Here is a 19230-nt window from a genome sequence, read left to right as displayed (position 1 = left end):
TTAGTGCGAGTTGTGGATAACCCCAAGGAGGAGAGATCCGTGTAAAGGATCTTCCTGCCATCTCAACTCCGTGGAGGGACAGATAGGGATGAGACTGACTTTGGGATTAATGGGTTGGCTTCGGGTTCGATTGGACCTGGATGGAATATGCTGGCTGTTTTCTATCTTCATTACATGTGTCTTTAGCATCATCCTTCCCTAACATATAAAAACAGACAATATTTTTCTTTCTCTCAAGTTCGTCTCAAACGTGCTGTCTACGCTTGCGTACAATCATGCTGAGGTCACATAGCGATGAGTACACATCTGAGGTCCCGTCCACAGAATCTACGTCTCTTAACAAAAACATCCTGCGTGGAAAAAAGGAGGAAGGGGTATCACACACACATGCCGAGTTTCACACATCCAGATCCCTACCCGTGTTCTCTTCCCTATCCGCAACGCCATCACTCCTCCCTCCATCATACGTATTTCTTTGTCCGCCACCGTCATCATCCCCTTTGTCTGGCTCCAACCCCTTCCCTTTCTTTCCCATCACTCAACAGTGGTATATATCCCGTGTCTCGTACAATGTATATCTCTCTCTAAGTACGGTAGGTATCAAATCAGTAGGTAGATAGTAGGTCAGGTCTCAGGTCAGGTAGGTGTGATATAGGTAAAACAACCAACACTCCGTATCTACCGTCGCCGTCACCATCGCCGCCGTCGCCGTGAAAACCTGCCCAAGTGTCTTCAAATGGTCAACCAGGCCAACAACCCACACCAACAACAGCAACAACACCTACCAACAACCCAAGAAATAAATGAGACCCATCATCAACATGTCATGTTGTTTCCCTTCTCCATATTTCTTTCCAGCTTGCACCTCCCTCTAAACTTCATCCTTCCATCCATCCGTCCGGCGAACCATCCATCCGTTCGTTCCATCATCAAAACAAAACCCATCGTCGTCACATCATCCATCACTCAAACATCGTCATCATCAACAACCAGCCAACCCATCCCCCAAAACATCATTTCACGACTTTTGAAAGAACCAGCTTGTCCTCTTATTCTCGGGCGGGTTCTGCAGGCTGGCGACGGTGGGGTGCGCCGTCGACGCGGTAGAATCGCCGCCGCCGCGGAGTGGCTTGGCGATGCGGCTGCCGATGCTGAAGCCGCCGAACCCTCCGCCGCCGACCACGGGCGAGCCGAGCCCGCGGGTGCTGCCCGCCTTGGCCGCCTCGAGACGTTCCTTGACGGCTGCGAGTTGGACTTCGAATCTGTGCGAGGGGGGGAAAAGACAAATTGTTAGAATACCGGAGATTGAAGGGTGGGGAAAGGATAGAGAAGGAAGGGAAAACATACCTCTGACTGGCCTGGGCCATCTTCTCCTGGCTCTCCTGGAGCAAGCTCTCGAGGCTCTGGATGCGCTCGTTGCGCGCGATGAGCTTGCGCTCGGCGATGGCCACCTCCTTCTTGAGGGACGAGTTCTGCTCGACGAGCTGGCGCTGCACCTGCGTGAGCTGCTCGAGGTTGCGCTCGAGGAACGCCATCTTCTTCTGCTGCGCGCGGTTGTTGCTGGCGCGCAGCACGTTGTTGTACTGCTCGCGCGTCTCGTCGAGCGAGATCTCGAGCTCCACCACGCGCTCGCACCGCTTCTGCAGGTCGCGCATCAGGCTCTTCTTGATCATGTCGAACTCGGCCAGCTGCTGCTGCACTGTCTTGCCGTTGGCGAGCGGCACCGCCGCCGCCCCGTTCGCCTTGATCCGCCGCTGCAGGTCTTCCACCTGAGCCTTGAGCCGTTCGTTCTCGGCGGTGCGCGCCGCCACGTCGGCCCGGAGAGCCTCGACCAGGTCCGCCTGTGTGCTGGTCTTGTCCGAGAGCGTCTTGGCAAGCAGGCGCTTGACCTCCTCCTTGTCCGCCTCGTCCAGATTGCGCGAGAGCAGCTCCTCGTGCTCGAGCTGGAGCGCCTCCAGCCGGGCTTCCAGGTCGGCGCGTTTGCGGGTCTCGGCCTCGCTAGACGCGGCGCTGAAGGCTGACAGTTCCGCTTGGCGCACGAAGCCCTGGGTCTCAACAAGCTTCTCGCGCAGCGCCTTGAGGTCGTCGGGCGGAATAGGGTCGCCGGTCGAGCTAATCTCGTAGAGAGCGTCTATCCGAGCAATAGCGTCGATCACGGCACGCTCATTGTCGCTGAGGACCTCGCCGCTGAGATCGAAGCCGGCCATCATCTTAGCCATCTTCTCGGCCTTCTTCTTTTCCTTCTCATCCAGGGCCGCGCTCGTCTCCTTGGCACTCATCTTCATGTCAAGCATCTGCTGCTTGAGCTCGTCAAGCTCGGCTGTCAACTCCGCGTTGGCGTCCTTCAACCCGTCCATAGTGATCTGCGCCTCCTTGTTCTCGAAGGCTAACCTCTCGAGCTGCATCTTGAATTCGTTAGATTCGCTTGTGAGGCGTTCATTGTCCTTGCTAAGCTTGGCGCTGGTCTCCTTGAGGGTCGCCAACTCCTCCTTAGCCTCACGCAGCTGCCGCTCCATGTTGGCCGCCTGGGTCTCTTTCTCAGCCAGCTGGTCTTGGAGCTCATTCTCGCGGCGCAAGAACTCCTCCCGCTCGTCCTTTTCCAAGGGTAAACTCGGGGTCCCTGCGCGCTCCAAGCCACCCGGCGTTTCGGCTCCTGACCTATCGGACAGTAATCGTGATGGCGTGGACGGCCGCGCTGCTTTGCTGGCTTCGGCACGAGCCCCAGCCACGCCGTGCTCGGAAAGTGGCGGGACCCATTTCTCCTTGGGGACCGTCTCTCCAGCGCGCCATTGTTGAACTTCGCCCTCCAGGCTGGCGATGTAGTTCTCGTAGGTGGTGATTTGAGTTTTTGCCTTCGCCAACATCATCTTGAGCTCGGCTGGGCTCAACTCGGCGTTGACCTTGGCCTTGTTCTTGATGTTCTTGGCGCGCATACCAAAGCGCAGTGTGCTGAGCGTTTCAACATCGTTGTAGCTGCTGGGGGAGCAGTTGATGATGAGGGTTGTCCGACTGTTACCACCCAAGGATTCTTGCAGAATACGGGTGAGCTTCGAGTCACGATAGGGGACGTGGGTGGATTTCCCGTCTGTCAGGGCGTTGATGACCATGCCGAGGGCGCTCAAGCTCTTGTTGATCTTCTTGGCCTCCTCGAGGGTCTGGCCACTGGCACCCGTCTTGCCGACCTTTTCACTACCAGCCAAGTCGACCAGGAAGAGTTGACCACTCTTGGCCGAGCCAGTCTCGACGTTCTTTTGTGTGATAGTGATGACGAAGATGGAATGGGAACGGGAGGACTCCTGGTTCATGTTTGTCGCCGCCACGGCCCTGGCATTTCCACCACGGCGCATGACCTCGAACACCTCCTGGACACTGGACACGTAGATTTCGAGCAAACCCTTGACGTAGACACCGCGGCTCTTCTCCTCGTGGACGGGCAGGTTGTCGTTCTGAGGCGCTAATAGATCGCGGATGCGCTCCATGTAAATCTCCATGTAGCTAACTCGTACGGTGTACTCGATGTTCGCTGGGCTTGCCAGAATGCTGGCAAAGATCTGCTCGACAATGCGGGGGATGACGCCCTTGCCCTCCTCGTCGTCGATGTTCGTGCCCATCATGGTGTACGACTTACCGGCACCGGTCTGGCCGTAGGCGAAGACGGTGCCGTTGTAGCCGTTGAGGATATCATCGACGGTCGACTTGATGGAGTACTCAAAAATGTCGGACTGCTTCGAGTTCATATCGAACACGCGGTCAAAGGTGAAGGTGCCTTGAGCCTCCTTCGACTGAACCAAGAGGTCAGCACCCTACCGGATTCCTCTCGCAGCTCTGACCCGGTATTACTCACGTCGATGGTACATGTGTCCGGGCCATTGAATGTGACGATGGGCTGGCCGCCCGACTCGATTTCGACCCGGTTCTGCGGGCGAAATCGAGCCACGACCTTGATGCTATTTGCGTTCGACATGGTGGCTGCCGGCTTCCCGCGCTCCTGGGAAGCGCAGGTTCATGAAGGGGGAGGAGGGAGGGTTGACACCGCAGCCGGGGCCGCGTCGAGGTAGGTAAGGAGTGTCGGCTCGGCGGCGTCGATCGGGGAATACAACAGCGAGAGGTCGGCAGAAGTTAATATTACCACAGAAGCCGGAAACACCCCCACCTCAGCACCGAGCGAGTGTCGTGGTGTCGCGAAGGGGCGAAACCGTGTGGCGGTGGAAGGGAGCGGTTGAGCAACGTTGAATGTCGAGGGATGGTGGCGGATGGAGGGCCCCGCGGCAGAGAATGGCGCCCGTCAGACTTCGGCTGCAGGGCGGGAAACCTTGCGGGTCAAAAGAGACTTGAAACGGGATTCCAGAATGTTGTGGGCTTTGTCATGCAGTTGCTCGAGGGGAGGGAGAGGAAGAAGAATGATCGGGGTCCGTGGTGGGGCACAAGAGGAGCCCAAAGGCGGTGTCAGGGGTACCGTGGCAGCGGGTGGACGAGATCGGGGCTGCGGCGTGTTCACTGCCTGGACAACACTTTAGTGGCTTTAGGGGGCTTAGGTGCATGTGGGTGCACCGAGTTATCGAGTCCCAGTGCGGAGCTGAGTGTGTGTCTCTTTGGTGGATTTGTTGGTTTCTGGCAGCCCGTGCATGTCATTTGTCAGTCACACGGTGAGGCTCAGTTGAGCGCTGTCGGCTGGCGGGATGACTGTATGACGACGCGCCAACTTCGCGCCCCGGCCCATACGGAGGTGTAAGGTAGTAGTTGTTGACGACAGCCGGGCCGGACAGGACGAGACAATTCCCATCCAAAGCCAATTTCTGGGGTTTGGCGGCCGGAGTGGATGCCCCGCCTGGGCTTTTCCAGCTGGTTGCCAGCGGGCAAAGGCAACGGCGCATTGTGGACCAGCATCAAAGTCATTAATTGCCGTTCATGCGCACATCAGGTACGGACGACAACGACCTCGAGTGTTGTCAACCGGCTTGTTCCCGGCATCCGGGCGTTAAAAGAACCCAAAGGATCTGGGAGGAACTTGGTGTCCGTACTCGTAAAGCCGACCAGAGATGAGATGGATGGCCCAGACATGAGACCAAGAATACTTACATCCGAAGTCACCTCCATTCGAAATACAACGACAGGTTTTGAACGGGACATAATGGTATAAACTACCTACTTTCTGTATTCCCCTGTCTACCTAGGCAGGATCCTGGGCACGACTGTGTACTCGGGAGGTAGGCCTGCTGCGTGAAACCTTGTCCTGTCGTACTCATCGCCCGGGCCCATGAACCCCAACCCGGCCTGGCTTCATTACCTCCCGTCCCTTGAAAACAGAACCGGCCCAAAAGATCCCCGCAGTTCTCCAACGCCAGACATATGCTCAATGCTTGGTCAAAAAAAGGAACAAAGAACGCCGAGACTCCATGCTAAACGAACGCCTTCCCCTCATATGCTTGTCGTTGCCCATGCTATATCACGTCCTTAGTCCTCCCAGCTCTTCTCCACCATCTCCCTCACCCTCTTGGTGTACTCCTTGCGGTTGTCCTTGTACAGATTGGATGCTTCGACGTTGGCCGGCGATCCCGTGTTGGGGTCGTTGAGCAGGCTGGGGATCATGGTCAGTTATCGCCGCTCCTCGCATATTTGCTCCACAGCGTCCCTGCATGCCCACAACTCACCTCTGAATGCTTGTGAGGACCGCAGCGACGTCATAAGTTGGGCTCCAGCGGTTCTGGAGGATGTCGAGGCACAGTTCGCCCGTCGCATAGACATTGGGGTGGAACATCTGGCTGATGAACTTGACCGATGGTGGCTTGTTGGGGTACTGCTCCTCGAAGTGCATCACGAGCCGGAAGGTACCGTCCTCGAAAGGAGTGTCGGCCGGGCCGATGATGACGGCGTTCCTGGGGAGTTCATCGCGTTAGCCGCCGGAGCCAACATGGAACACGCAGAAAGGCCGCATACCAGGTCATGACATTATCCGGCACTGGAGAGGCGGAGACGCCAGCAGGCGGATCCGTCTGCATGCGCTGTAGTCAAAGTTAGCATGTGTTGTTTCCCCTGAGCCAGAGCATGCCACCTCCATCGGATGCGTATCGGGGGCGGACGGCGCACCTTGAAGTCACGCATCAGACGGCGGCGCGCAGCGGTCGACATTTTGGCTCAGAAAACCGAGAAGGGCGGTAACACGCTATGCACAGAAAGATTCTCGAGAGTATGGCTGGGATGCGCAGATGGTGGATGTGTTCTGTTGATGGCAAAGAAGGTTGGGCGGCACGATCTGGAGAGAAGGGAGATGGACAACGTTCGGAGGCGAGAGATGGGCGCCGGATAAGCTGCCGCCCTTTGGCGGAAGAGCCTCGAGATAGCGGTATTGTCTTATCGAGTTATCGAGGCAAAACCCCATTCAAACACGCGTCGCGTAAATGGGATCATGGCGATCCCCGCTTCTCCAACCAACCATCTCATAGGCAAAATGTCCTCGTCCTTTTTCCCAACCTGGAAGCATCCATGTTTGCATTGTGTTGCTATGAATCTGAATCAACAACCAAGTAAGTAGCATCGTAGCCCAAGAGCATTTCCAACATTACTACTATGCAGAAATGCGGAACTGGCGGCGACCGATCGGAGGGATGAAGTGGGGATGGCACGTGCCTGATTAGATAATCCAGCCTCTCCCCGCCTGGAAGCTTCTCCAGCGGGAGGTGGCGGCCGGATGCAGGAGAGATCCACCTCCACACACTCCGCCCGCTCGCCCGCCCGTTTCGCTTGCTCCGTCACAAGCCGAGCCGAAGCAGCGCTCCGCAGGGATTCGGCCGTCATGTGCCAGAGACAAGGCCGGCCCCTCGAGGGGCAGCCCGCCCGGGACCTGCCGAATTCTTTTGTTTTTCTTCTTACACTCCTCGTGCCTTGATTCTTCAGTCCTCTCCGTGTTTGTCTTTTTGTTGCCTCCCCATTTCCACCTCCAAAAGAGCCATGGCAAGGCAAGTTAGGGGTGCTATGCGCGCCGCATCCAAGCTCCGGGCCGGGCCGGCTCGGCTATTCTCGACGCAGTCCGCTTTGAGGCGAGAGATCCGCGACGCCTACATTCTTGCCGGCTCAAGAACGCCCACGGCCAAGGTGTGTTGAAGTAACAATCAACCCGTCCGAATGCCAATCACTGACGACATGCCTGCAGTTCAATGGCTCTTTCCTCAACATCAGCGCCCCCGAGCTGGGTGCCGTCGCCATCAAGTCGGCCCTTGAAAAATCCAAGGTTCCCGTCGAGAAGATTTCGGATGTCTACATGGGCAACGTCCTTCAGGCCTCCGTCGGGCAGGCCCCCGCGCGGCAAGCCGTCCTCTTTGCCGGTCTCCCGAAGACGGTTGAAGCCATCACCATCAACAAGGTGTGTGCCTCCGGCCTGAAGGCCGTGGCGTTCGCCGCGCAGAACATTCAACTCGGTCTGGCTGAGGCCCAGATCGCCGGTGGTTTCGAGAACATGTCGAGGGTGCCCTACTATGTCCCTCGCGCAAGCGGCTTGCCTGCCTTTGGTCACGTCAAGATGGAGGATGGTCTGATCAAGGACGGCCTCACCGACGTCTACGATCAAATCCACATGGGCAACTGCGCTGAGAACACCGCCAAAAAGTACGGCATCACCCGCGAGGTCCAGGACGAATACGCCATCCAGTCATACGAGCGGGCGCAGGCCGCCTGGAAAGCCAATGCCTTCGCCGATGAGATCGTCCCCGTGACCGTCAAGGGCCGCAAGGGCGACACCGTTGTCACCGCTGACGAGGGCTACCTGGACATCAAGCTGGACAAGGTACCGACTCTCAAGCCGGCCTTTGTGCGCGACGGCACCGGCACTGTCACGGCGGCCAACTCGTCCACTCTCAACGATGGCGCCAGCGCCCTCGTGTTGGGCAGCGAGGCCATCGCCCGCGAGTACGGCGCCGGCTCGCGCGTCCTCGCCCGCATCTGCAGCTCCGCCGACGCTGCCGTCGATCCCATCGACTTCCCCATCGCCCCTGCCAAGGCCGTCCCTGTCGCCCTCGAGCGCGCCGGAATTACCAAGGACCAAGTCGCGGTGTGGGAGTTCAATGAGGCGTTTGCCGCTGTCATCAAGGCCAACGAGAAGGTGAGGACCCACAGCATCCGTAACAAAACTGCAAATCTCTCCGGACACCCAGCTGATTCTCCGCGATGCAGATCCTCGGCCTGGAAGGCGCACGGGTGAACCCGCTCGGCGGCGCCATCTCCCTTGGTCACGCCCTCGGCAGCTCAGGTTCACGCATCCTCGTGACTCTGCTCCATCAGCTCAAGCCTGGCGAGTACGGTGTTGCGGCCATCTGCAACGGCGGTGGCGCAGCGACGGCAATGGTTGTTCAGAGGATCGAGTCGATCTAGGCTGGATTCGGGATTGGATAGGATCAGGATACAAAAGTGAGCCGACAGTGTCGTGTACAAGTAGATTCACGGTCTCGGCGTCCGCGGGTAGCATGCTTCAGATATTGTTTTCGTGGTTCTGTCATGACGGATCTGGATGGTTTGGGGGGCGGATTGGGTACATCAAGTTCAGTCGGTGAGGACATAGGGTATGAAAAAGAGACAAATCAACATGGCTGGAATGAAGTCTGGATGAAAGGCGATGAACGAGCCTAGTCCCACGTCAGGGGTCTTGGTGGATCATGCAAAATTCGGGGTTAGGGTCTACACAGCTCATCGCGTCTGGCATCTCATTCAGTGCTTCTTTGCTTTGTCTTTCTTACGACATCAAGCCCATGCAGAAAACGCCTTGACGGCCATACCGAAATCCAGAGTCCTCAATACCCATCGTTTGCTATCTCCAACTTTTCTCAAGGCCAAGAAAATAATGCGACGATAATAAGGCGTACTTAATTTTGGATGAAGGGTGTTGGGACGTTTCTGCGGCCCAAACATTCTTTTCATCATCATCCATCATCTCACTCTTCTTCTTTTTTCGTTTCATATCCTACTATATCTGGTTCCGGTTGATTCACCATCCTAATTCCATCTGATCGCCCTTTCACACCTCGACGCGACACGATGAGTCTTGTGATTCAATTCCTGACTAGTATTCGGGGATTCGTCCTGGAGCAAAATGGCGAGGAACTGCGCAACTGGTTGCTTGTCGAAAATGATGTTAACAACATCTACTTCGAGATGGCCGCCGAGCTCAAGGCCAGCTTTCCGGAAAACTCGCAGGCGCTAGAAAAGCTGGTTGAGAAGTGCCTCCCGGAGGAGGACGACGTGCCCGAGGGGAAGGGGTCGCCATGGCCGGGTTTCAACTCCTTCATCAAGGAGTACCTCGCCTACTGGCGTGACGTCGACTTTGAGGACCTCGTGAGGCTCCATTCTCGCCTCAGCGATCTGGTCATGTATGCGGCCTCGTTCCATGCGCTTCATCCCCATCTAAGCTGTTGTCCATGCTTGATGCTGACGCTCATTTCTTGCTAGTTCCTGCGCAAACGCGCTCGCCAACCCGACCTATGGCGTCATGTTGTTGCCAACCAGCATGTCCCTCTCGGAATCGCTGTCGAAACTGGTTATGGGCCTGAATCGACAGCCCGAGTTGCTGGCGCAGATCGAAGGCGACATGGCGAGCGACGAGGCCGGAGAGCGCAAGTCCATCGTCGAAATGGCGGCCGACATCATCCAGAAGATCTTCACATCTTGCCTGACGGACCGATCCAGCACCCGGTGGCAACCGCCAAAGGGGAAGAAGGTGGCGGTTTATCTTTTTGCCAACCTCACCTTGAAACTTTTGTTCGCGGTAAGTTACCGGCGTGTCCTCTCCGCGTACTGCCCAAGGAGCTAGCTGACCCTTTCCATTCTTTTCAGTGCGACAAGTCACGCCTGGCCGTCCAGATGTTCACCAACCTGTCGACCAGCGGCCCTGCTCTCTCATTATACCCGGCATCCCAGCGTGTCACCTTTCTCTATTACCTCGGCCGCTTCAATTTCGACACGGGGCACTACCCACGCGCCGAAATGTGCCTGGCCGAGGCGTACCGACAGTGCCCTCCCCGCTTCCAAAAACATCGCCGGCAGATCCTCACGTACTGGATCCCCGCGAACCTCCTCCTCGGCCGCTTCCCGTCATGGGCCCTTCTCCAACGGCCCGAAGCCGCCGGGTTTGCCGACATATTTGTCCCCATCTGCTCAGCTGTCCGTTCGGGCAACTTTGTGGCCTTTCACCAAGCTCTCAACCAAAGCCGCGACTGGCTCTGGGACCGGGGCTTCTACCTCACCCTCCTCTACCGTCTCAAACCGCTCGTCTGGCGCTCCTTCACCCGCAAAATTTTCCTCATCACCTGGCAAGGCTCAAACACCGCCAGCGCCGACGCAGGAGGAGCAGGAGGCGCCAACAAAGCTGCCTCACTCTCCCTCGAAGACGTCGTCGTCGCCGCCGAATACGTCCAAAAACTCCTCGAGGGCTACGTCCCCACCAAATCCCCGACCAACCACCACCATCACAAAACCAACCCCCTCCTCCTCAAAGCCATCGCCAACAACCTCCACAACCCAAACACCCCAAACAACAACGGCACCACCACCTCCTCCTCCACCACCGGCACCACATGGCAACTCATCCCCCCGCCCACAGGCCAACCCAAACGCCTCATGCCCTCCGAGGGCCTCATCTTCGGCAACCGGCGGCCCGATCTCGAAAACATCGAGGCCGTCGTCGCCGGGCTGGTCTACGCGGGCTTGCTCAACGGGTTCGTCGCGCGCCAGCAGAAGCGGTTCGCCGTGGAGGGCGCCAAGCGCAAGGGCGGCAACGCGGTGGCGGCGGGGTGGCCGCCGCCGTACGAGGCGTTGTCGGAACGGTTCCGCGAGGCGTGGCAGGAGGCGGTCGAGGCGTGTGATGGAGGGAACGAGGGCGCCGAACCGCCGGGGGAGATGGATGAGGTGCCTGGGTGGGTGAGGGGGTCCGGGTGAGATGAGTACGGTACGTACCTGACGTACACACCGTCTGTGGATTTGATGTTTGGGTTCTTTTTAGGAGGAGGGTGTTGGGTTGGGGTACTCCACGGATTTTGTGCATGCAGGGAACTTTGGGCCCAGTGAAGGAATGGTCCTGGAGCTTGTGTGAGATAGAAATCTTAATTGTTTGGTGTCACAACGTACGTCTGGAATTGATGAGGTTTCGGATGTGGTATCCCTTCAGATCTTATCGTCAAGGCATCATGCCCAGGAGTGTTTGTACCACATTAGACACGCTACCTATGTCCCTTTCGTTTCCAAGTGAATCAGTCAAGACAGACTACCTGGCCCTGAGAAACACGCTGGTACGCGTCACTTCACTCCCTCTCTCTCCAGTACGCAACATACTATCACCAGTCCTTGTCGTCGTCAATCATTTTTCACATTTGACTAGGCGACTCTACCCGACAGCCAGGGCGGTCAGATCCCTAGGTTACGTACGTATGGTTTTTTCTGATTCCCCCCTTATCCAACCCAAAAAAATGTGCCACCATCCCAGATCCAGAGCGGGCCATTAACCCCCCATCAATGTCATCCTCTCTCATCCAGGCCGTAGTCTTTCATGAACTAACCAATATTTCCAGAAAAACCGAACCACCTAAAATGCTCACGCAGAAATGAAAACCCGTCTAAGAACCAAAAATGCGCACACCAATGACCGTATATGACGGCCCGTGACCAAGAAACGAAAACTCCAATGGGGGTATATCGCGAAGAATCCGCAAGAAACCAATAAGAGAAAAAAAAATCGAAGGAATGTAATGTCCGGAACCGAAGTCGAAGAAGTCGAAGGCGAGTTGGCTTTGCGTCGAATCGAAAGTCAAAAAAAAGGGAAGGTCGAAGAAGCAAGCAAACGCTGTTGTCGGTGACGATGTTGTGGTCCAATCCTCCGATCAACAACAAATAAACACTAGCGCCGAGGGGAAAACACCACGGCGATCGGGGTAAGTATGTATGGCAAGGTTTATACAAGAAACCGAAGACGAAAAAGAGGTCGATCGGGAAGTTGACGAGTTGAAGGTTGTACCGCAAAAGCCTGGCTCGCCGTCGGAGGGTTATGTCGAATCGAAACCGAATCGGATGAACCAAGTTGGACCGAGAGAATATCGAATGCCGGTGTAAACAACCGGCTGCCAGCCACAAAAACGCATGGCATCGAAACGAAGCAAGAATGAAGGCGAAGTGAAACTGAAAAAAAAAAATGCGCTCAAATCAGCGCCGCCGCAGCCACGATGGCGACCACCAACCCAGCAATCGCCGACCCGCCTTCGGCGGCAGCGCCCTCGCTGCTTGAGGTCGGCGACACGGCGCTGTGGACCTCGTCGGCATGATGTTCGGTGACAGCATTGGGTGTTGCCCTAGACAGACCGGCAGCCACCGTCGTGTCGCCCTGGGCGTCGACTTCCTGGAAGACACCGCCCATCCAGTCGTCGGCAGTGGTCGTGGAGGACGCAGACGAAGACGACGACGGGGTGCTGTTGTTCTTGGACGAGGAGGTGGTAGTGTCATTGTTGGCAGCGGTGGTGACGATTTCGACGGCCTTGGTAGTCTTGGGGGGCTGCTCCTCGGGTTTGCTTGGTTCCTGCTCCTTGGGCGAGGGCTTCGGCGGCTTGGGAGGATCCTTCTTCTTGTCGCCGCCACCGCCTCCGGGGCCCTTAGAGCCGTCGGTGTTAAAAACAACGATGTTGGCCGTCTGGCCCTTGGGGACCGTCACGACGCAGAAGGCAGCATTGCTCACGCCGTTAGCGGCAACGGGGCTTTGGACCTGGTTGACGTCGTGCTTGGATGGGTCAATGCCGCAAGGCAAACCGTTGCAGCCACCACCAGGGCACTCGATCTTGAGGCCGTACGTGGGCTTGACGTTGGCATACCGCGGCTCGTCGAGGTACACTGGGTTCCATGCGATCTTCACAAAGGTGGTGCCGTCGGATACGGTATTGGCGCCGGCAACATACGCCGCCCAGTTGCCGATGGGCTCATCTGGCGTACCCCAGATGCAACCCCTCGAGGCAGAAATTCCGGGAGCGTTGACATAATAGCTGACCATGCGTTAGTGGCCTCCTGTGAGCTCGGCGGGAACGAGGTTGCTTACTGCGCGGCAGTACCGGCCCAATAATCCGGCCCTGGAACCGCAAGGGTGGCGACGTCGTCGACATCTGTTGGGATAATCATGGCCTCATTGCCGGGCAGGACAGTCTGGCAGAACGACACAATGCTCCCGGCCCTGTTCACGGCCTTCACAGTGCCTGTCCCGTCAACGCAATACGGCCGATTGGGGAAGGGCTTCTCAGCAGTTCCGCCATTGCAATACAACCCGCCATACTGCATAACTGTCAGCTTATACCGTGGCGCAAGAAAAAACGACCGCAGCAGCAACGCACCATCGACTCGGGATAGGAATACGTGGTGCCCGGCTTCCATTGCGCCATGACCTTCCCGGACTTGCAGGCGATCGGGCACCACGTGCCATCCACACAGGGCTCATCGGGGCTCATGGCGAAGCCGTTGTTCATGGCGCCGGGAACACGGACAAGATCTGGGTGATCAGGGAGCTGGCAGCCGGCTTTCCGCGCTTGCTTGGGAGATGGATGAGCGTGGCCATGGCCGTGGCCATGGCGCCTCGCGTGTTGATGAGCGTGCCGGTGGCCGATGCTCGCGACAACTGGTTGGGCGGCCAAAAGCCCGAGGGCGGCTTGGAGTGTTGACAGTTTCATGTTGTCTCTGTGGCCGAACGGGCTGGCTGTCGAGCGATTGGAGTGAGACAGACAGACGGTCGGCTAGAGACGAGCGTGATGGCGTCGGAGAGTCGAGTCAAACACAGCGCAGCAGTGTCACGTCAGGTTCGCGCGATAATCTCTTCTGTGGTTGATGGTTCGATGGTAGGTAAAGAGCGCGTGGACAGGCACAGCCGATGAGCCTTTTCGTGGTGTGCGCGCGTTGGATGTCGACGAGTTGGACGGACGACCACGCAGCAACCGTAATGATGGAGACGCGAAAGGGTGTCAGGATGGAAAAGGCGGAGGACAAACGAGCGACAGGGTGGAAAAAAAGAAAAGAGCGGACGTCCTAGATGGAGCGGACAGTGAGGAAAAAGCGACAGACAAGGTGGTCAGCGAAGAGCGGAAAAGGCGCGATGACAGGCCACCAGGAGAATTCTGAGCCGGAGCAAGGGGGTTTCTCCCGCTTCTGTGGTTTCCGTCCACCGTCTTTGGTCCTGTTTTTCCTTGCTTGGGCCTGGCAACAAGCCCCTTGGCTCCACGGGTGTCTGGGGCTCGCCAGTCAGATCCTGGGGGCCAGAGTCCAGACCCAACCGGACCCAGGCGGCGCCGATGGGGCGTGATGGTCCATCCCGATAGCCTCATGGGGCGGCCCAATCAGGGGTCTGGCCGTCTTTTGGTTCCTGGCGTCTCATCTCGGCAGTGGACTCGTCTGCACAGGGGCTGGGCCAGGCACGCCAATGGGAGATGCAGCTGGAGATTGCAGAATCAACGGCCCGCGAGATGGCACCCGCCGGTTGGTGTGCCCAGTTGGGTTTTTTGTCCGCGTTCCATTGACCTTCGGCAGGTGCTGCATTCACTTCCATTGTGCTGTGGATGCGCCGAACACAGCAATGTCAAAGCCGTTGTTAAGCATCGCTTTGACTGACTTCGCTTGGGAACGGGGCAGTTTGTTGAAACTCCGGACATTTTCTTTGGTGAAGAGATGCCATGAGTTTGGACGGTTGACCATGATGCATCGCGACAAATCCTTTGCGATTCCGGGATATTTTTGGCTTGTTTCAAACTGCAACAAGTTTGCTGGTGCCTGCAGGGCGAGTCGAAGAGCAAAGCTGGCATCTGCGACCACCAACGAAACACACAAGCCACGGGACACACTTGTTGGATCACGTTGAAAAAAATTTTGATTGATGCAGTGCTTGCTCGAAAATTTGTCTGCCATTTATTCGATTGCGGCCCAACGAACGGCAGTGGCAAGCGAAACAGGGCTTCGGGATTAAGAAAAATAAATAAATAAATAAATAAAATAATATAAATGACGATAAAAAAAACTGCCAGCTCTAAGAGAATATTTTTCACTGGTGGTGTTACGGAGCCAGTAGAGCTGCTGTGTTGGTGATGAAGCCGCATCCAAATGTCTTGTCCTATAGAACCGAGTGAAGAATGAATTCCTGTCAAGCCATGAACAAAGCGTCTCTTTCCACGTCTCACCTAGGACTACTCCGTACCTAGTAGAAACTGGAAAAGCTAAACGTCAACAAAAAGCAAAAAACGAACCTTAGCCTCTCTTTGGAGAGACCAAAGAAATATCTTGACAAGTGTGAGATTCGAACTCACGCCCTTTCGGACCACGGAATCTTTGGGAAGATCTTGATTAAGGTTATACCTTAACGTGGCGCCTTAGACCGCTCGGCCAACTTGCCTTGAAGCTTGTTGAGTCACCGGGCTCCAGACGAGAAATTTTCTGCGGACCTGAGGGAATTTTGTCACATCGCAGCGGAGTCGAGTTGTTGATCCAGAAGCTCTCTGGGGGGGGCTAAAAAGAGGTGTGGAGTGGAGGTTGTGGATGCAGCGAAGAAGCTGAAGAAGCTGAATCTTCCGCGAGAGGGTTTGTCTCCCAGGGTTGTTATCGATAGGTATGTGGACTAACTGGAAAGGGAGACAAAGCAAAACAAACGGCTGCGTAAACACGTGATCTCCACGTGACGTCATGCTTCTCCCAAGTCCTCTGGCGCCAACAAATGAACGTCAACAAGCGAAGTGGACCAACACCATGTCACACTCTGGGGGAGCCGACGACGACGGCTCCGACTACTGGCCCATCTACATCACGAGGAGCGATGGCCAAGGATATACCAACCTAGACAACTTCCCCCTCAACGAGGATGACAGCAGCGACGTCGCCGCCCGCGAGAGGTGGGAAGTCATTGTCGCCGGCCACCTGCAGAGGGAGCTGGGCCCGAGGGATGACAGTACGTTGATATCTCTCTTTTTGAGGCCTTTCTTTGAGTCTGATCGCGTCTGACCGAGCAACAACAGAACGGCAGTACAAGCTGGCCGGGTTCCCTAAAGGCTACGAGCTGCGTCGCTCTCTCCGCAAGGACGGAGTCTCCAGAGACTACTACTTGTACGGCCATCCCCATGGACCCAAGGCCGTCTATCGCGCCCCTGGCGAGTTTGCTCACCACGCCCTATGGCTGGTGAGCAACTCGACCGACAATAGGGATTGTCCCTGCGATCTCTGCCAAAAGTACCTTGCCAGTATCAGAGCTTCGAGCGGGCGGATTCAGATGGTCCAAGTGCAGCCCCAGCCGCAACCCCAGCCGCCGCCGCCGCCGCCGCAGCAGCAGCAACAACATCAACAACAGCAGCAGGGACAAACTCCGCAGCAGCCACGCCAAGGGCAACAACAACAACTGCCTCAACCCCAACAGCCCCAGCAGCCTCAGCCGCAACCGGAGCAGGTGCGCCGGCCCCAGCAACAGCCTCAACCTCAGCAGCAGCTCCAACCACAGCAACAACAGCTGCAGCAAGCTCAGCCACATCAACAGATCCAGCAGGCCCAGCCTCCGCTCTCGCCAGGCGTCATTAGCTGGACCAATGTCTTCCGCGTCGGCGAGCTCGTCTGGTATCGGCATACGGCCTGGCGCCTGGGCGTCATCTTGGCCATCGTGCCATCGGCTGCCAACATTGCACCGACAGGTCTCCCAGACTCGAGCTATCTCTTCCAGCTCGCCCCATTGGGTCATGTTCGGCTTGAACAACATCCCCTCATCAAGGACTGCCAATCTATGCGACCTTTCCTCACCTTCAGCGTGCCGAACGTGACCAGTCCAGACCTCCAGAACGCACAATTCGCCACCGTCAACTGGCCGGCCCACATTGAGCGCCTTGCACTCGAACAGGACCATGCGAGGCGTGAGAGCGCCCGTCAACTCCTCGGTCTCGACGCTTCCAAGATGGGCGCCCGTGCAATCAATGACATCTTTTCCACCTTTGGCCCCATCTCCCAAGGAAGCACCCCGGATGGCGCTCTTTTGATCCAAGCCTACCGAGGCGTTTATCTCGGCGCTGAGATGGTCTGCGTCGGCGATCCTCTGCGCGTGGTCAGTCCATTCCAGCCTCCCGCCGCAGGCCCGGAGCCAACCCTCGTCCTCCGCGTCGGCGAGATCCTCGTCGTAACCCCCCAACCTCCAGGTCCCGGGCGCGAGCCTGCCGTGCGCTTCAAAGGCGAGTTCTACCACCTCGTGCGCACACCCGCCGCGCATCCTCCGCCCCCCAACGCGGTCCCCGACCCGGCCACGCTCGGCCCCGCCTTCGCCGAGGAGATCCGATCGCGCGACGCCATCGAGTCCGCCCGCCATGCCAACAATAACAACAACAACGACGGCGGACCCTGGCGTTGGGTCTGGGTCCTGGCCGCGTCCGACGTCAACATGGGCGAGCCCGAGGTGCTCGGGCGCTTCTACGTGACGACGCGGCTCATGGGGATCATGAACCCGCAGCGTCACGAGCAGTGGGCGCAGGGCGACGCCATTGACGAGCCGCCCGCGTATCTGAACGCCCGTGCCCATAGCGGCGCCGGGGCGTTTGCGGGTCGGCGCGCTAATCGCGCGGCGGCCTTGGGACAGGCGATTTCGGTTCAGTTCCGCGCGCCGGAAGGAATGTTGGAGGAGTAGGGATCCGGTCCAGTTCTCCGCGCCGGACAGGATGGTTGGGATGTTTTGGTGTTGTGGGGATGGTGTGTGTATGGTTATTGTTGATTTAGTTTGATGTTCTTTCCTTTCTCCTTCAAAGGTACGCAAGCCGTGAGAGTACTTGCTCTGGCCAGCGCATCGGGGGTTGTGGTTATGTTCAAGGGCGGTGATGAAAATCACAAGCTCCAGGTGATAAGGCACGTTGTTGGCTGACCTTGAAGGGCGTAAACTAGCTGAACCTAATGGGCGTTCTTTTACATGGGATCGTGCGAAGTGTTTTAGTTCTCAAAGGGGGGCAGGGTCTGTGAACAATGTATGGATTGTTGTTGGCCATCATTGACTCAAAGCTCTCACCTCATGTTAGCAAGATAGCAATGTCTTAACTTTGTGTTCTATGCTTTTGACGACCCAAGCAGTTCCAAGTCATATTTGCAATGCGCCAAAGAGTTGAGTTAGTTGACTGATGGCAGAATCTTTGCTGTCAAACCATCTTACTGATACCTTGGCTTTGGAGCCATCTTCAGTTGCCCTTCATATGATTCTAAGAGCTGTTTCACAACAGTCTGCATTTGCTATTAGACTATGGCCAGCCGGATAGAGTCACCATCTTTCCTGGGAATTCGGGTGGGCCGGGCCAGCTTGACCATTGATCTGGCATGTACCAGAATGAACGAGGCAAGAAGCCATAATCGATCAAAGCCCACTCAAGTTGGGCGTCAGAACCTACAGAATGGATCGTTTGACATTATCAATGCTAAGACAAGATGCTTGGTTTCGAGTCCTCAGTCCTCATATTCCTCTACGTTTGGCCATTGATGAAATCCCAAGCTAATCCCCAACACAGTTCAATGATTGACTACTCGCTCAGTCAGCTTGTTTCACTTTCAGGTTGCCCCAATGATCACTTGGTTAAAACCGGGCACCTTGAGGAAGACCGTCTCATAGCCGTCAGGTAGTCCATAGTTCCCAGATGGTCTGGTTGATAACTTGATGTGTTAGCTGCACCCAAAGGCTGTCTCTCTTGGACTGATATGAAACCACCGAAACCCCCAAACATCGCAGGTTGTCATCAACGACGGAAAAGGCCGAACTTCCTCTCTGCCAGTACCCCATATACCTGAGTGTGTGATATCAACCCAGTCCAGGTCAACTATTCATCCCCTCAACAAACACCCAAATCCTCATGATATTCTCAACCGAGTCAACCTATCTTGGCCGGTCCCATCAAACTGGGCTCACCAAACACCACCCCACGCCACCTAGCAGCACGCCGTGGCGTCACTGTTGTGCAGACCGCAACTCTGCCCGAACACCCCCCCCCCCTCCTACCTGAGCGGCCCGGACCAGCACATCTGCGGCACAGCACACCCAAACATTCCACTGGCTCAATGCCGGAGCCGGGCACAACAAACAACCTTAATGTTGTGGCATGTGTTGGTTGGTGTGTGGTATGTCGAAGAAAAGGGTGGTGATTGGCCCGCGTCTCATTCAGATGCTGCCCAATTATCTGGACCCAACTCTGGGTTCGCGGTTCCAGAGTGTCGGGAACAGGAGTGAAGTGCGGGGGGAGG

General features: G+C 56.7%; 8 protein-coding genes and 1 non-coding gene across 9 annotated transcripts; 3 read left to right on the top strand and 6 right to left on the bottom strand.

Annotated features, from left to right (window-relative positions):
• VTJ04DRAFT_4928 (uncharacterized protein) lies at positions 1-349 on the bottom strand (the record flags this gene model as incomplete). The annotated part of the gene is made up of 2 exons (XM_069362987.1): positions 1-198; positions 272-349. 2 exons carry the CDS (start codon positions 347-349, stop codon positions 1-3), a joined length of 276 nt encoding a protein of 91 aa, XP_069219879.1.
• A 256-nt stretch (positions 350-605) lies between these two features.
• VTJ04DRAFT_4927 (uncharacterized protein) lies at positions 606-963 on the bottom strand (the record flags this gene model as incomplete). The annotated part of the gene is made up of 2 exons (XM_069362986.1): positions 606-730; positions 822-963. 2 exons carry the CDS (start codon positions 961-963, stop codon positions 606-608), a joined length of 267 nt encoding a protein of 88 aa, XP_069219878.1.
• A 55-nt stretch (positions 964-1018) lies between these two features.
• VTJ04DRAFT_4926 (uncharacterized protein) lies at positions 1019-3964 on the bottom strand (the record flags this gene model as incomplete). The annotated part of the gene is made up of 3 exons (XM_069362985.1): positions 1019-1262; positions 1348-3782; positions 3845-3964. 3 exons carry the CDS (start codon positions 3962-3964, stop codon positions 1019-1021), a joined length of 2799 nt encoding a protein of 932 aa, XP_069219877.1.
• Positions 3965-5454: 1490 nt separating this feature from the next.
• On the bottom strand, positions 5455-6129 carry VTJ04DRAFT_4925 (uncharacterized protein; the record flags this gene model as incomplete). The annotated part of the gene is made up of 4 exons (XM_069362984.1): positions 5455-5578; positions 5652-5876; positions 5938-6002; positions 6088-6129. The coding sequence occupies 4 exons, from the start codon at positions 6127-6129 to the stop codon at positions 5455-5457; spliced, it is 456 nt and encodes a 151-aa protein (XP_069219876.1).
• Positions 6130-6948: 819 nt separating this feature from the next.
• VTJ04DRAFT_4924 (uncharacterized protein) lies at positions 6949-8364 on the top strand (the record flags this gene model as incomplete). The annotated part of the gene is made up of 3 exons (XM_069362983.1): positions 6949-7092; positions 7151-8095; positions 8167-8364. The coding sequence occupies 3 exons, from the start codon at positions 6949-6951 to the stop codon at positions 8362-8364; spliced, it is 1287 nt and encodes a 428-aa protein (XP_069219875.1).
• A 660-nt stretch (positions 8365-9024) lies between these two features.
• VTJ04DRAFT_4923 (uncharacterized protein) lies at positions 9025-10920 on the top strand (the record flags this gene model as incomplete). The annotated part of the gene is made up of 3 exons (XM_069362982.1): positions 9025-9356; positions 9436-9751; positions 9820-10920. 3 exons carry the CDS (start codon positions 9025-9027, stop codon positions 10918-10920), a joined length of 1749 nt encoding a protein of 582 aa, XP_069219874.1.
• A 1252-nt stretch (positions 10921-12172) lies between these two features.
• Positions 12173-13679, bottom strand: VTJ04DRAFT_4922 (uncharacterized protein; the record flags this gene model as incomplete). The annotated part of the gene is made up of 3 exons (XM_069362981.1): positions 12173-13004; positions 13058-13287; positions 13347-13679. 3 exons carry the CDS (start codon positions 13677-13679, stop codon positions 12173-12175), a joined length of 1395 nt encoding a protein of 464 aa, XP_069219873.1.
• A 1595-nt stretch (positions 13680-15274) lies between these two features.
• VTJ04DRAFT_t56 lies at positions 15275-15385 on the bottom strand. The gene has a single exon. It is a non-coding gene; the product is annotated as a tRNA-Leu (tRNA).
• Positions 15386-15735: 350 nt separating this feature from the next.
• Positions 15736-17641, top strand: VTJ04DRAFT_4921 (uncharacterized protein; the record flags this gene model as incomplete). Its single annotated transcript, XM_069362980.1, has 2 exons — positions 15736-15934; positions 16002-17641. The coding sequence occupies 2 exons, from the start codon at positions 15736-15738 to the stop codon at positions 17639-17641; spliced, it is 1839 nt and encodes a 612-aa protein (XP_069219872.1).
• Positions 17642-19230: the final 1589 nt, after the last annotated feature.

Source organism: Mycothermus thermophilus (assembly GCF_041956435.1).
Source record: "Mycothermus thermophilus strain CBS 625.91 unplaced genomic scaffold VTJ04scaffold_3, whole genome shotgun sequence".
Classification (NCBI taxonomy): domain Eukaryota; kingdom Fungi; phylum Ascomycota; class Sordariomycetes; order Sordariales; family Chaetomiaceae; genus Mycothermus; species Mycothermus thermophilus.
This window is presented reverse-complemented; position numbering and strand designations above follow the sequence as displayed.